The sequence below is a fragment of the Diprion similis genome, chromosome 5, assembly GCF_021155765.1.
Source record: "Diprion similis isolate iyDipSimi1 chromosome 5, iyDipSimi1.1, whole genome shotgun sequence".
NCBI lineage: Eukaryota > Metazoa > Arthropoda > Insecta > Hymenoptera > Diprionidae > Diprion > Diprion similis.
The window spans coordinates 5,612,895-5,629,059 of NC_060109.1; the positions used below are offsets into that span (position 1 = coordinate 5,612,895).

At 40.7% G+C, this 16,165-nt stretch overlaps 1 protein-coding gene across 1 annotated transcript; it reads left to right on the forward strand.

Annotated features, from left to right (window-relative positions):
* Window positions 1-12,364: 12,364 nt before the first annotated feature.
* LOC124406228 lies at window positions 12,365-13,049 on the forward strand. Its single transcript, XM_046881583.1, has 2 exons — window positions 12,365-12,765; window positions 12,878-13,049. The coding sequence occupies exons 1-2, from the start codon at window positions 12,365-12,367 to the stop codon at window positions 13,047-13,049; spliced, it is 573 nt and encodes a 190-aa protein (XP_046737539.1).
* Window positions 13,050-16,165: the final 3,116 nt, after the last annotated feature.

Consider the following 16,165-nt stretch of genomic DNA (forward strand, 5'->3'; position numbering starts at 1 on the left):
CACTGTGAACATTAACCTATAAGTCGTTTAAAATGGTAATCACCTGGCATGTTGCGCAGCTACATCAATGGCACGGACGAACGACAAAAAATGCCGTGGAGAAAAATATTTCAAAATTATATGCAATAGCAATACAGATCTCCTAACTCAGCATCGTATATATAAATTTTAGGTGTAAAAGGCCGCAGAAGTGAAGAAGAAAAGAAAAAGAAAAGAAAAATTATTGACAGTAAACACAACGTCAATCGTCCGGCAACGAGAAGCAAAAGGAGGAAGGAGGCAAGGCTAGCAAGCAGCGGTAAATCAATCAATATAGATTAGGGACAACAGACAATGCTGGCGAAGAAGAGCAAAACACAGTGGATAATGAGGTAAACTACGAAGGAAGTATCACTGGAGTACAGATGGAACTCAGATGTTCTATGTCCGAGCGTAAATTAACAGAAAGAGGATTGGCGACAATGTGACACATCTCCAGCAATAGTCTTTTGTAATATACGGGATCAACCGCCAACACACTAGCACCATCGAAATTGAACGCATGATCTTGATCCAGAGAATGTCTAGTCAAAGCAGTGTAATTGTCCTCGTGTTCGTGAATATTGCGTCTATGTTCAGTGACTCTGGTGTGTAGTTGTCTACAGGTTTGCCCTATGTAAATTTTATCACACTGTTTGCAAGGGATCTTTTATACTATGCAAGAACATTTATTAATCTCTAGAGAATCTTTACCTGAATCGAACAGGAAGGACAAGTCACGTTTGTTTTCTCCTACAAATTTGATGTTGTAACGGGCGAAGGTACGATTCAATGACTCGAAGAGGCCAAGAACATAAGGGATAGACACAAACCGTAACGGAACAACCGGATGAACATCTAGATTGTTATTGTCGGAGTCTGATGGTGTGACGATGGATTTATGTCTATCCCGTATGTGTTTACTCAACATGATGGAGGGATAATTGTTCTTCCATAGCACTTGATAAATTAGGGATAAATTCTTATTATGATAAGCTGGACTCGACAATCTAATGGCTCTGTCGACCAGACAGTTCGCATGCTACTATCATCCGCCTGACGAATACGTTATTGTCTTTAGATAATTATATTGTCTCTATCTTACCATCAGCAATGGCAAACAAATTTCTCCAAACACAAAGGGTCAAACTCGATAATCAATTCCTTGCTCACCGGACAGCCAGCATCAAAAAATTGGACAAGTTATTAAGCGGCAAGTCCTCTCGTTTCAATAACAGTGAGTAGTAATACAAGGGGGATTCTGCGAAGAAATACCTACTTTACCGGCAGAGCACCCTCCCCCTGCAGCCACCCAGCCCGGACGCAAACCCATCAAGGTTATCCCTACTCCGGCGAGCTGTCAGCGTTCTGCGTTACCATCACTTCGAGTCTTGTCGGTAAGGGGTTACCATCGTTTTGATCCTTGACGGTGAGAAATCCCCTAGAGTGGTGTGCCGGTCGGTAAGAAATCCCCTAGATTGACATGACTGTCGGTAAGAAATCCTCCAGATTGACGTGCCGCTCGGTAAGAAATCATGCCGGTCGGTAAGAAGTGCTGTCAGTTATCATAGGGGTTTTACCCTTACCATGCTTACCGAGCGTGATCGAGCGACTGCATTACCGAGCGCAACCGCGACCCTCAACCGTTCAACGCCAAACCCTCGCACGTTGAGCTTCTGGAAGGTTCCATGAGTCAGCTTCTGGAAGATTCTTCCTCCGACGATCAAGAGGTTTCGAGGCGGAAGTGCAACGTTGGGAGGCTTATGCAATGACTCCGACAAGTTTCGACTTGACGTCGAGCGGCCCTCGGTCAAAGGATTTCGGTGCAACGTTGAACGTGACGCCCCTAAACGAATTCTCGGAATCTTAGACCGACAAACAGTTTTCGCAATCGGTCGACGAGTTTCGACTTGACGTCGAGAGGCCTGCGTCCATCGGTTTTCGGTGCAACGTTGGATTCTGGAAGGTTCCGGAGTCGTGAGAAAGATAACCTGCGACCCTGAACCGAATCTTGGAATCTTAGGCAGACATACAATTCTCGTAATCGTCCGACGAGTTGCGACTTGACGTCGAGAGGCCTGCGTCCATCGGTTTTCGGTGCAACGTTGGATTCTGGAAGGTTCCGGAGTCGTGAGAAAGATAACCTGCGACCCTGAACCGAATCTTGGAATCTTAGGCAGACATACAATTCTCGTAATCGTCCGACGAGTTGCGACTTGACGTCGAGAGGCCTGCGTCCATCGGTTTTCGGCGCGTCGTTGAATTCTGGAAGATTCTGAAATTTGTTAACGCTAACTCTTAACTGGCAGGGAAGAGGTTTTGAATCAACGGTTGATAATGGTAAAAACTCTTTTTTTATTGATAATAAAGAGTACAGTTTTACATGTTTGCTGTTATTCAACGGTATCCTGACCATCGAGCTCCGGACAGTAAGAATTAAGAACTGGTCGAGTAGATGCCAACAGGCTTTTGTATTTCAACAGAAAATTTCGCAGTCACAATACGTTTTGAGCAGCACAGTTTGAATGTGATATAGAGTAATGTGTACAGTTCAATTTAGTATCTGACATTTTGTTCCATTTTTGCAACAACGGACAACCCAAATCCATTAGATTGACAACTTCAGCGTTTTTGCCTAGAACTTTCTGCAGCCAAATCTTCTTCTCCAATCCTTTTATGTAAACCGTTGACGTGTCACGCAGCGACACGCATTCGACAGTGAAATTAAGCTTCTCGAGAGGTACATTACCGCCTTGCCAGGATAACCCGTGATGATTCCGTGACAGCCACAAATTTTCGCTCTTAAACAGAGCGAGTAAAGAATTCCAATCGTACGGCGGTTGGAAGAGAAAAATTGATGGGATAGTTTCTTCGTTGACTGCTATAACTGCCAACTCTTTTGGCGTAAAACCAGGGCCTGGTCTGTTGAATCCTTGCACGTCAACTATGAACTCCATCGTGAATAAGACTGAATCGAAAATCGCAACCTTCAAGGTTTTTATACCAATTTTCTCACCCTGCCACTCAGTGGATTATACTCGATTATACGATCGTGTAAAACTAAGCAATAGGCAGATGTACCGGCGGGAAAGTTATTTTTAGCCTCGAATTCGATATGAATGTCAACCGGTCCAGATTTCAGAGCCTCGTTTTGTTTCGAACAGTCGATGAACATCAGAGGTTCGTACTGTAGAAATTCGCTCTTTGTCAACAAAGGTTCGGGTTCCTTGCCGTAGTACGTAGCCTGGAAGTTGGCATACATCTCGTACAGCAGTGCGAAGCGATTATGACTCATGTCCAGGTTCAGGTTACCGTACTAATAATAATCGGAATTCAAGAAGAGCTTGACGTCGGTGATGTTACAGTGATCAAGATGGTTGGCATTTTTGTCGGCTTTGTTTTTTCGATTCGTTTGAAAACCGAGAATAACGAATCGCGGTTTCTCCAAATGAGTGGACGTTTTCACAGTCCACACGTGTTTTGTGGTTGCCGGTAGCAGAGGATATTCGTACATCTCCCAACTGTGGAAGCTCATGCAGACAGGTGTATCTTTCTCGATGAAATTCAACAGAGCAATTTTTCGTTGATCCGGAAGCTTCACGTACGGTACCAACTATTCCACTTGATCGATCACGACTCGAAAGTCTTCGTCTTGATTTTAAACAATGGCATTTGAATCGCTCTTTGATCTTGTGAGAATCAGCTCATGCTTCGCGTTGACGATCTTGCGATAGTCTTCGGCAAAGCCCAATATCATGCTCAAGGGAATAACCACATCGAAGTTACCATTGGCGTCAGTTAATTTTTTCGTTTCTCGAACATCCAGCCATCCAGCGTTTTCCGTAAGCCAACTCTGACCAGGGTTGAGCGAAGCTAGGGTTGCCATCCGTCCGGGTTTCCCCGGATTTGTCCTAGTTTAGAGGGCATCCGGGGAGCGTCCGGGCGGGGTTTCATTTGTAGTCCGGGTTTAAAAATTTAAAGTTCACCGTCCCTCTGCCGCTCCCGTCCAGTTGCCACGGTGTGCACTTTGACTTCGCCGCCACTGGCAGTGAGTGGCAGGACGGTTATTAGTATAGACGTCGTTACAGTTGAGCGAGTGTACCTACGTACACGTGGTCAGTAGACGAGATTTTTATTACATATCGTAGTTGTAATTCTGTACAGTAGTGTGACACTGCTCATCTGAATATTCTGAATGCTATCCACACTTTCATTATAAGTGTGAAAGTAACTCTGTCTGTTTGTAACCTTTTTACGCGAACAGATTAGGCTGAAATTTGGCATAAATAATGTTCATATCCCAGAGAAGGACAAAGGCTACTTTTTTTTCAAAAGTAATCATGGAGGGGTGTAAATTAGGTCAAGATGCGGTATCATTTTGCTTTTTGACAAGTTTACGGAGATTCTTGCTTAGAGTTTTCGATTCTTTTACAGATTTTCAAGTATGCTATTTTGATGACAAAGTCGCACAGCTAGTCATTATTATAGTTCTAATTTAACCCCTTGTTTGAAAACTCTCTAGTGACTATATTCTTACTTTTTTTATACTTTTCAGATTAGATACCAAAATGCCTAAGCGTAAATGCTTATTTGAGAGTGATTTACAAACTAAGTTTCCGATGTTAAAAAAAGGAAAATATGACTGGGAAGCGTTTTGTACCGTTTGTTCCACGAGTATTTCAATCGCAAACAAAGGCGTTACAGACATAAATGAGCATTTGAGTACTCAGAAACATAAAACAAATTTGAAAAATCAATCAAGTACTTCAAATATAGCCACATATTTTGTAAGATCGACATCGGAGGACCTCCTTATTCAAGCAGCGGAAGGCGCACTCGTCTATCATACAGTAAGCCATCATATGTCCTTCAATTCATTGGACTGCACTTGTGCTCTCAACCGCGAAATATTTTCGGGGTCAGATGTTGCAAAAAAAGTTACATGCAATCGAACAAAAGCAACTGCGATAGCCACCGGAGTGCTGAGCCCTTTGTCGGTTGAAGAACTTGAAAGAGATTTGCAAGATATACCATTCATCAGCGTGGCTACTGATGCTAGTAATCATGGAAGCACAAAATTATTGCCGTTGATTATTCAATATTTTGATGCAAAAAAAAACGGAATCACTACAAAGGTGCTCGAAATAGAAAACACGAAAGACGAGACATCCGACACAATCACTGAACTTATAATAACACAGCTTCGCCAGCATAACCTCTTGTCTAAATGTATTGCTTTTGCTGGAGATGATTGCAATACAAACTTCGGTGGAATAAAACGATGTGGAACCAACAATGTTTTCCACAAGCTGAAAGAAAATCTAAACCCAAACATGATTGGTGTGGGATGCTCTGCACATGTCATTAACAACGCAGTGCACCACGGATGTGATTTACTGCCAGTAGACGTGGAATCCATCATCTTAAAAATTTATAATTTTTTTGCCACTTACACAGTTCGAACGGAAGCTCTTAAAGAATTCTGTGAAACAGCTGAGGTCGAATATAAACAGCTTCTGTATCATTCCAAGACGCGTTGGCTAAGCCTGTTTCCAGCTATCGAGCGACTCCTTAAGCTCTACCGTCCATTAAACGATTATTTTGAAAGCATAGAAAGGCCACCTGTTTTAATTAAACAGTTTTTTGAAAATCCTCTCTCGGAGGCATACTTGTTTCTCATACACTCAATTATGCACACCGTTCACTCAAAAATACAGAAATTAGAGAAAAGTGATAATTCAGTCCTTGAAACCAGAAGCATACTTGCATCCATAACAAAAAGCTTAGATGACCGAATTAAGGAAAGTTTCGTGCCGTTGAATGTTCAGCGTATTATAAATAAAGAAGATCAAAACACGAAACAAGAGTTTAAAAAATGCACGCATGATTTCTACAAGGAAATCAAAACGTACATTGAAGAATGGATGAAACCGTTAAAACAATTTGAGAAATTTGACTGGATGTTTTTGCAGAAAATTAATAACAACACAGAATGGACTCTTATTGAAGACACTGTCCTTTATCTAAAAGACAAGAACATAGATATTGACGACGCAAAATTAATTGACGAGTGGGTGAATTTAAAGGCTTTTAGCCAAAACCTAAGTGAACAAGATAAGCTTTTAAATTCAAATCAACTTTGGGTACAATTTTTTAAAACACCGAATGCGAATTTATATTCGGAATTGCTGAAAATTGCACAGTATTTTTTTTGCATTCCGGCTCATAATGCCAACGTGGAGAGGATATTCTCGTTAATTACACAACAATGGAGAAAAGAAAGAAATTTACTAAGCGTAGAAACAATCTCGTCAGTAATTAAAATCAAATTCAATTTCCAAGAATACAGCTGCATTGATTTTTACAAGTTCCTTCTAAAAAGGGAAGATATTCTGAAAGCTATCGGAAAGAGTGATAAATACAAAAAAACTGAAAAGTAAAAAAGGCAAGAGGCTGAGGAAAAAGCTTTGATAGCTAAATAGTCAAATGATATACTTTTGAGTGCAATAATTTCTTTTCATTTTTGTAGTTCAAGTTATGATTGTTTTTATTACGTAAAAGAAATTTAAAATATGGCTGTTGATTAAAACTTTAAGGTGATATAAATGAGTATAGTTTTTGGTTATTTTATGTTTTAAAAAATTAATAATGTAACTTATTTTACATTACAGTAAGTCCAAACTTTAAAAAGGTTCAGTTTTGTTGCTTAAGAATTTAGTTCATATTATGTTAAGAGATATTTTGTCGCATAAATGGCTGCTGATAAAAATTTAAAAAAGATAATTATTATTGAGTTAAAAGAGTTACCTCAAAAATTGTAAGACTGAATACTAAAATGATCTCAGTACTTTTAAGATTTTTGTTTAAAAATTTAATTGAACTTTGTTAGGTTTAATATTTTAATAAGGTTTTGTTTTCATAACAGAGTATATGAATAATTTGTGTTTTATTTTAAGAATAAAAAAATTCTAATTGTTTATTGAAACAATTTGTAACAAACTGTAATAAGATTCTGTTTTGTTGGTACATTTAAAATGATGATAAAATTTTATCATATAAGATGACTAAATTTGATTTTAAGGTCTGAAAATAAATAAAAAAGGTGATTTATGACATTTTCAATGGTTTTTTATTACACTGACTATGTTTAAAAAAACCTATTGACATGTCCGGGTTCTGGGCTCTAAAATCCGGGGTTTTCACGCGTCTTGTCCTGGTTGCCAAATTTTAGAGATGGCAACCCTAAGCGAAGCGAAACCCTTCAGCAAACTGGTTAGACCAACGTTTTTGCATTTGTCAATCTCTACAGCGTTTAGCTCGTACCGTACGTCTTCGAACAGATGGCAGATGGCATTGTTGACCAGGGTTGTAACCGCTGCTGGACTGCCATCTGATTTGACCAATTTTCCCGAGATATGCAGCGAACTCTTGCTTGGTAATATGCATAAATCCTGATGCTGAACGGTGATGCCAATCTCGTCGCTGTTGTTAAAAGTTGATGACGCATATAGCTTGTCTGCATGTATTTCTTGGTGAGCGATCGACTCATCGAAGGCGACGGGTGTTTGAATGCTCAAGATTTCCTCCTCCATGGTACGTAGCAGACAACGAAACAGCAGAACCGTAGTTTTATAAGTTGGAAATTCCTCTTCTAAAAGGTGTCACTTTTAGACCCAGAGCCATCAGAAATTCCACGTTTTGACGTGTTAACGGTTTGGGAATCGATCGATGACTGACTTGATCGGGACGCCTTACTAATGTAACTCTTTTTGGGTAATCTGTTATATACAATACCCATATTTTATTGCGATTTGATGTGCAGTCTCACAGTTATAACTTCTCCGCGAAAATTAACCAAGTCTCCGTCTTGATCTACCAACCGAAGCTGTATGTGATCTATGGTCTTAACGGTGATCGGAAGATAAATGACGTGCGACGGCACTTCCACGATCTTATATCCCGGTGGAACGATGGGGAAAAATTCGTGAAAAGTATGAACTTTGCGCTCATTGACGTAGGCACCCGTTGTAATGCTACATTCGACTCGCAACGCGTTGACCTTGAGAGTAGCTACAGGCATATCCGATTGGGGAGTTTGGTTAGCCGTCAATACACGCGGTGTGAATCCAAGAAGCCGACCAACAGAATTACTAGGCTCAAAATTCACGACGTGGTTACATTTGATTTTGCTGCATAACGTATTATTGTTAGGATGGATGCTGATTTCAATGTCTGTATTCTTCACAGCGTCTTGAACATACTTTTCGATATCCTCAATTTCATAGCTGCCGGTAGATATGGTGACTACCTTATCACCTATGTACAATTTATTGTGGCCAGCGTCAACGTTGGGAATGGAATTGAAGGTTAACAATTGAACGAGACCGAGAGTGTAATTTTTGTCTGAAGCAAGTTCGATCGGGGGGAAATATTGCGCTTCGAGAATCGAAGACGTTCCCGATATCGTTAACGTAAACGAATCATCCATGGCTGCAAGTGTTAGACTGCCTTCACTCAATTATGTACGACGTTTATATAGCTCACCGCTCAGAAATTTCATACACAAGTGTCCGCAATCGAACGTACCGTAATCTTGATATCTTTCATCGTTATACTTTACGCTACCAACACCGAGATATTGCACGAGGTCCAACGGAGGTTGAAGATAACCGAAACTGTCGAAATAGATGACATCGTTGCCACGTTTCTTATACGCAACCCAGTGTGTCCCAGGACCGTCTTTGTCGTCAAGATTGACGACGGCTTCCTCGTTTTTACGCGGCCCGTTTTTGGGCATTTCGTTTCGCATAAAGACACCTCGGAAATATGGAATTTTCATAATTTTCGCATATTTCAACAAATCCCAATTGGTTAACGCTCGGCGTGGTAGCGTCACATTTAGTTTTTTGAAAGATGAAAAACAAAACCTTCCTCGTACGGTTTAAGATGGAGACCTTTACCTAATGCGATCGCTTCCATTGTTTTGTTGTGCCGTTTACATTCCTCTAATTCTCGTTTAGCCGCGCTCGTATCGTTAACAGCTTTTGCTATACCCGCAGCACCTCCCGCTAATGCACCCGTAGCGCTTAGACCGGCAAAAATAGATATGAGAAAAGGTAGAAATCCACCAACTTTTGAGGGGACCGGTAGAATGCGCGGTGATTGCACGTTATGTTTACCGCTATCTTTTTTCACAGCTTCACGAGCACCTTTCAGTGCAGATTTGATGCTTGTTTTTGCGTTGTGGCTCGGTACCATGGATTGCTTTGCCGCGCGTATGATTTTGTTCAAGGGAACGCTCTTGGGTTTTCGACAACCCATGCCTAACTTTGTTTTTACCTTCATCGTGTTCGCTACAGCCCAAGCGGTTGCTTTTTCACCTAAATTTGCGTCTTTTGCTAAAACTCGTTTCCAGGCTTTCTCAGCTGATATTTTATCCGCGACGTTTCTAGCCTCGAGATTTTCACGATTTTTCGAATATGCTATATCGTGTTCCTTACACGCTGCGTCGAGAGGATTGATACCGGGATCATCTCTTGCGAGTCTTTTCGCCAACTTTGTACCAGGACCGCAGTATTGATAACCGGGAACATGCAGCTCGATCAGGAGTTTGTTGATGATGCTATTCACCAATCCTCTCCCACGTGATCGTTTTTTCGAGGATCGCTTACGATCGCGTGTGTGCACAATCATGTTCGCTCTTAGACTGAGGGAAAGTCCTTATAAACGATGCATTTATAGAAAATCGAACAGTCACGTTCGAGACGAAGTTTGAGACACAATCGATCAAGCTACCTATGGTGAACTTTCACAAATATACGCAGCAAAATGAAAAACCGAAAAAACGTCACGGTGAACTGTTACCGAGTGGTGTACGTGCGGTATTTTGTGGACCTTCTAACTGTGGCAAAACCATCGCATTGTTCTCACTTATAACGCGTCCGAATGGTTTGAGGTTTGAAAACCAGTACGTTTACTCAAAATCTCTCAATCAACCGAAATACAAGTTTCTCAGTCAAGGGCTTGAAAGCGTCGACGGTGTTAAATACTTCCCCTTTAACGAGCATGAGCACTTCATCGCACCGAACGAAACGCAACCCAACTCAATCATGATATTCGATGACGTAGCGTGCGAGAAGCAGGACAAAGTACGCGCATACTTTTGTATCGGGAGACACCATGACGTAGATTGTTTCTATCTTTGTCAGACGTACGCGCGGATCCCCAAGCATCTCGTACGCGATAATACTAACCTGCTGGTCTTATTCAAACAAGACGGAATGAACCTGAGACACGTATACAACGATCACGTAAACACCGATATGACGTACACAGAGTTTAAAAACTTGTGTGTGGCATGCTGGCACGGTGACAAATATGGGTTCCTCGTGATCGATAAGAATCGAGAGCTCGACAATGGTCGATATAGGAAGGGATTCGACAATTTTATAAACATGAGAAAGGAATAAAGTACACGGTCATCGAGGGGAACGACACAGTAGCGTTGCTGAGCTAGTTGTGTCAACATGCAGGAAATTCGGAAGTAAAAAGAAGTCTTGCACTGTATTGCTCAAGCGAGTAATGCAATTCGACGGAAGCATAAAATCCTCAAGACGGGAAAAGAGTCGCTGCAGGAAACAATGAAGGATGTCTACAGACCTGTGGTAACCCCGCTGCAGAAATTAGTCAACGTCTCGCGAGATACCAAACCTGAAAAGCAGGAGGTGAAGGAAGAAATCAAAACTGAAACGACGGATGAACCGAAGAACGAAATGGAATCTGAAGCTGAAGATTCTTTTGCAACTGCAGAGGAAGAGGGTCAAACAATCACAGAGTCATCTGCAGGATTGAAAGATGAATATCTTAGAATGCTCGAGGATAAAAACAGACAGAACGAGCTGGATACTTTATACGGGGTACGGAACCTTTCTACCGCCGGGCTGATGGTTGGTGACTCGCCGATAAGCTTCGAGCGCAATTCCATTCGCATAGGGAGTACAGTCTACCCGAAAACTCAAGGTCTGCTGGAGTTGTTGTTCAAGAAGATGCCGAACAGCGTTCACGTTACCCCCCACGACAAGAAGAACTCCAAGAACTTGTCCTTCTCGCAACAAATGCTCACAGAAAGTATTACAGCGCCACCGAGCCTATCCGAAACACCCCCAGTGCCAAATTCAAGCACCCAACCGCAGAGCTGCTCAACATCAATACATCATCACCATCGTCATCGAAGCGTACGGGCAAATGTGTTTTGCTACCTCAGGCTTGGGTTACACGACAAGGTGTTAAAACAGATTATATTTCCTGGGACGACGCAAACGAGTTGGTGGAACGTCTTCGTTTGCTTACGGCATCTCAAGCGGCTGGGAATACAAGTCACAACAACGGAATTATGTCGATTCTCGAAGAAATGCGGGAAGCTGGAATCATTTATTAATCATCTCACGCCGTTTCTGCAATCATTTACGAGATGAGCGTCGACGTGTTTGGACGTCATCTGAACAAAAACACAGCTGCGAGCACACGAGGTCCTCCGGGTGTCGGATTTCACGTAACAGCGGACGGGCACTACGATATACGCAACAAAAGACTATGCAATATAGCTGACCCCGTGGAGCCAAACAATGCTGTAACTTTGAAAATCTTTCGTCGTAAATTCCACTTGCTGCAAAAACAACTCGACAATCTTGATCAAATGATCAAAGCATTGGATACCACCACAGGGAAAGCCTTGGACACCATCTACACAGATTTTAGAACAGGCAGAGACCTGTCGATTCGAAACGCTGAAATTCTTTTCAAATTGGATACCAGCCTGAGAGCATTGGAAGATGAACGGGGAAAAGCTAGCGCTGGTGACGGAACTGCATAAGCCTGCACGCCGGAATTACCCACGTCGTCGTGTAGATGTGCGTGGCATCGACGAGACCTGGCAGGCGGATCTTGTTGATATGATTTCGTACGCTGGACAAAACAAAGGCTACAAGTGCATGCTCACAGTCATTGATATTTTTTCAAAGTATGCGTGGGCTGTACTGATAAAGAGCAAGTCCGGGGATGATGTGACAAAGGCGATGGAATCTGTGCTTGTTCAAGGACGTGTACCGAAAAAATTACACGTCGACAGAGGAACGGAATTTTACAACTCAAAATTCGGATCTCTTATGACACGCTATGGAGTCAAACTTTACTCCACGTACAGTAATTTGAAGGCTTCGATCTGTGAACGTTTCAATCGTACGCTAAAAAGCAAATTGTGGACACAGTTCAGCATGCAAGGAAGCTACAAGTGGCTCGACATCTTATCTGATTTGGTATTGGCTTACAACAACACCGAACTATACGAATGAAACCATCGGACGTCACGGTTGTGAACGAGAGGCAATTATTACGTCAGGCGTACGGAGGGCTTCGAGCGATACCTACCAAACCGACAATGTTCAGAACTGGCGACAAAGTCCGAATCAGCAAATTCAAAAACGTCTTCGAGAAAGGTTATACTCCCAATTGGACGACTGAAATATTCACAATAAGCCGAGTGGAAAATACTCATCCCCTGACGTACAAGCTCAAAGACTATCAAAATCGACCCATCTCTGGCGGTTTCTATGAACAGGAGCTCCTCAAGGTTGAACATCCGGACATCTATCTCGTGGAGAAGGTTCTCAAAAAGCGTAGAAAGAAACTATATGTTAAATGGTTAGGTTTTTACAGTACACACAACAGTTGGATAAATGAATCTGACGTGTAAACATCATTATTGAATAAATGAAATTCTATTGCAAATAGGCATGTGTTTTTATTTTACATCCTATATAATTATATACAACGTTGTACAACTATATTTCATAACCTATAGATTACGATACGGTAATTACAAAGCTCAAACGTATACGCTAAGGTCCAGGCTTATAGCCCCACGAAAGCGTGTCGATCGTGTTGTGAAACACGATCCGCTTGTCGTCATTCCAGCTCAGTGCTACCTTTTTCTGTTCGACAGTATAAACCTCATGCTTCTGACTCAAGAATAAATTCTGACTTTTGATCAAATTTCCATGTTGAAAAGCACATTCCAAATAATTATTAAAAGTTATTGTTCTCAACGTTGATCCCTTAATCCCTTCAGCACGTTTTTGTCTTTCTTATCTCCTAAGACCCTGAATGAATATAACTTTGCTCTTAATCCTATAAATTCTAACATTATTCGACTATTGTTTTCATCCTTCATCAAGCCGAGGACTTTTTTATTTGCTAAAGGCATTCCGGAAGCGTTATCGACTGAGTAATCAGATGTATCGAATTTATGCAAGTCCACTTTCATACACTGGTATACGTCGGGGACGGTGATGTGATATACTAAACTATCGGTAGCAGTGTACATCAATTTTGCTTGGTTGCCAAATTTATTCTTAATATAATTGTAGTGAAAATCGTAGATATAAGTTTTCGAAAGATCCAGGATAGAGAAACCTGCATACAAAGGTTTGTTTAGTTTGACTTTCGTATTATTTATGTCGACTATTACCATATCTTCATAAAAAATGGTGCAGCTATGGAAATTTGGTTTAGCTATAGTAGCTCGAGCACCGTATCTTCCGTCCCATTTCGTGATCAGTCTGACATCTCTAAATTTCCTAACATTTTTCATTGTTCTACCGGAAACTGCGTTGTTCATCAATTTGTGAAAGTTTTTTTCAAATTCGTTGTTCGATTTTTTCCGTAAATCAGTATACAAATCCATGTAATTTTTTAGCTATGGTGTTTGCCAGAATTTGAGAACTTTGTGAATTTTAACCAACTTCAGACCTAATTGTAAGCATTGTTGTATTGTACACGGTAATGAATAACATAGTTTTATTTGGGAAGTAGCGTGGTCGTCAATTTCGGTTGCTTAGTACTCGAGATAGGAGATACGTAGTGCTTCGGACACAGTGGTAAATCTTTATGCATTTCATGCAGTTCCACAGGATATTCCAAATCTACCTCTAATACGTAACCAAACTCCGCATCGTCCGAGATAGTAAGAACGTCGCATTGTCTGAAGTCTGATACCCATTCGAAGGAACTGTATGGCAGAGCAAAGCTCATAGCAGCACCGTTCAAATTGTTAACGTCGAAGTACGTGAGATAAGATTCTTCGACTTGTGGATCGAATGCTTCTCCCATACCGGGACCATCTCTAGAAACTAAACAGGAACTGCGCATGCGCGAATTTAAATCCGCCGTCCGTGCAGTCTGGCCACCCCGAGACCCTGCTGTCAAACTCTGTTTCTGTCGGCGATGTAGTTCACATGCATTTTTGAGGTCAGAATCTCAAGTCATTCAGATAGTCACTCGGAAAGGCTTGGGAAGCATTTGTTATTGAAAATTGATTGTTCAAAGAACGGTCGGAATTTAATGCTGATGCTCTTTGAAAATTCGTCCTATTTGATTGAAACAAGAAATCTGTTCAAATGTTGGGTGCTTGGAAGAAACGAAGCAGGTACGTGGGGACAATTTATTCAATCATTTTCATTACTTCATACATTAAGAATAACAATGAAATTTTTTTCTTTCAACAGAAAATACAGCCAAAATAATAGCATCTCTGCTGTTAGCTGATGTCTTCTCTTCCCATTCAATTCATGACACATGCAGAGATCATCAGCCACTTTTGTTGGTTGGAAAAGGAAGTTGTAGATCTTACGGTTTCTTTCAATTTCAAATCTAATCTAAAGAAATCTAATCCGAAGAGTAAAACTCAGAAACATTCTGTGACACAAGTTAAAAATCAACATTTTCAAAATGTGCCTCAGTAATTAACTTTAAGGATAATCATGTTTTAGAGTAATGTTCAGGACATTCATATGAAAATATTGGCTTATCGGATTCAACATTGTACCCCTTGTTCCTTTGAAACAAATGAATATCTAATTTTCACTGAAGTTCATGAAAATATTTACTCAAACCTAAATCAAATACAATATCTTGTTCATAGTGCTCCGAACATCATCCAGTAACATGAATGTCCGGAAGGAATCCCTCTGTCGCAGAAACCGTTATAAGGTTCTTTGTTTTTAACTTGTGCCACTAGATAACTTTTGCATTGCAGATTCCATTTCCAATCTTAGGATGAGATTTTTTGTTTCGAACAGTGTTAACATGGGATGCAGAATTAATTGTAATAAATGGAGTTTCACAAACTCTCAGTTTCAATGAAGGACCATTGTTAGAGTATAAAATTGAATCTGGTTTCAAGCTTTCAATAAGTTACCGGATGACTCCCTGATAAAGATTCATCATAAAAAAGTTAGCCAGCAAGTAAGTCCTATTGTAGACAAAGTGATCATTTGTAACGTGTACTAGTAAGTGAATGCATTCCTTAGACCTTGCTGGGGTTGAACGAGGCTCAAGCACGGATGATAGCTGCAACTAGCTAGTCAGATGATACTGTCGATTAATATTGACTTTAAAGACATTTTCAACTGAAGTTATCCAACATTTTTAGATTGAGATTGGTTCAGTTTACACATCAAAATTCATCCTTGGAATCTGATTTAACACTTAAAACACTATTCATCTGAATTGAATACCAAGAGAGTGAAAAATAAAATATCAAAACTGCCGATAATAAAATTTGAAAAATAATGTGGGCCAATAATACTGCTTGGATTACAATGGTGCACGGAATGATTGCTCTGTAAAATTAGTTAGCAGCAATTGTTGAATAACAAACTTATTACTATTGGCTCGATAGATCTAAAATAATGGAATATTCAAACACCATGATCTGTAGCGTGTCGTGCTCTTCAATTTTGCCACGACTGATGTTCAGAAGGTGGCGATGACCAGAAGAAATTCCTTCGGATACCTGTTGTCTAATGGAACAACGGAACAACCAGGTTCGATGGTTGGAATGGTGGCACCAATCGAGAAATTAGGGTCCTAGCCACCAAAACGTTTTGACCATCAGGTAAGGTATGATTTTCATCCTATTATCCAAACTTGAAACTTTAAGTCTGTCAGAACAAACGAATTTTATCATTGAATACATGTGAAAATATTGTAATATGCAAATATCATAGCATCAGAAATTTACTTACACGCTTCAACGCCTGACAACTTTAGTCTCGCTTCGATGATGGTTGTTTCCCACCTGAAAATATTA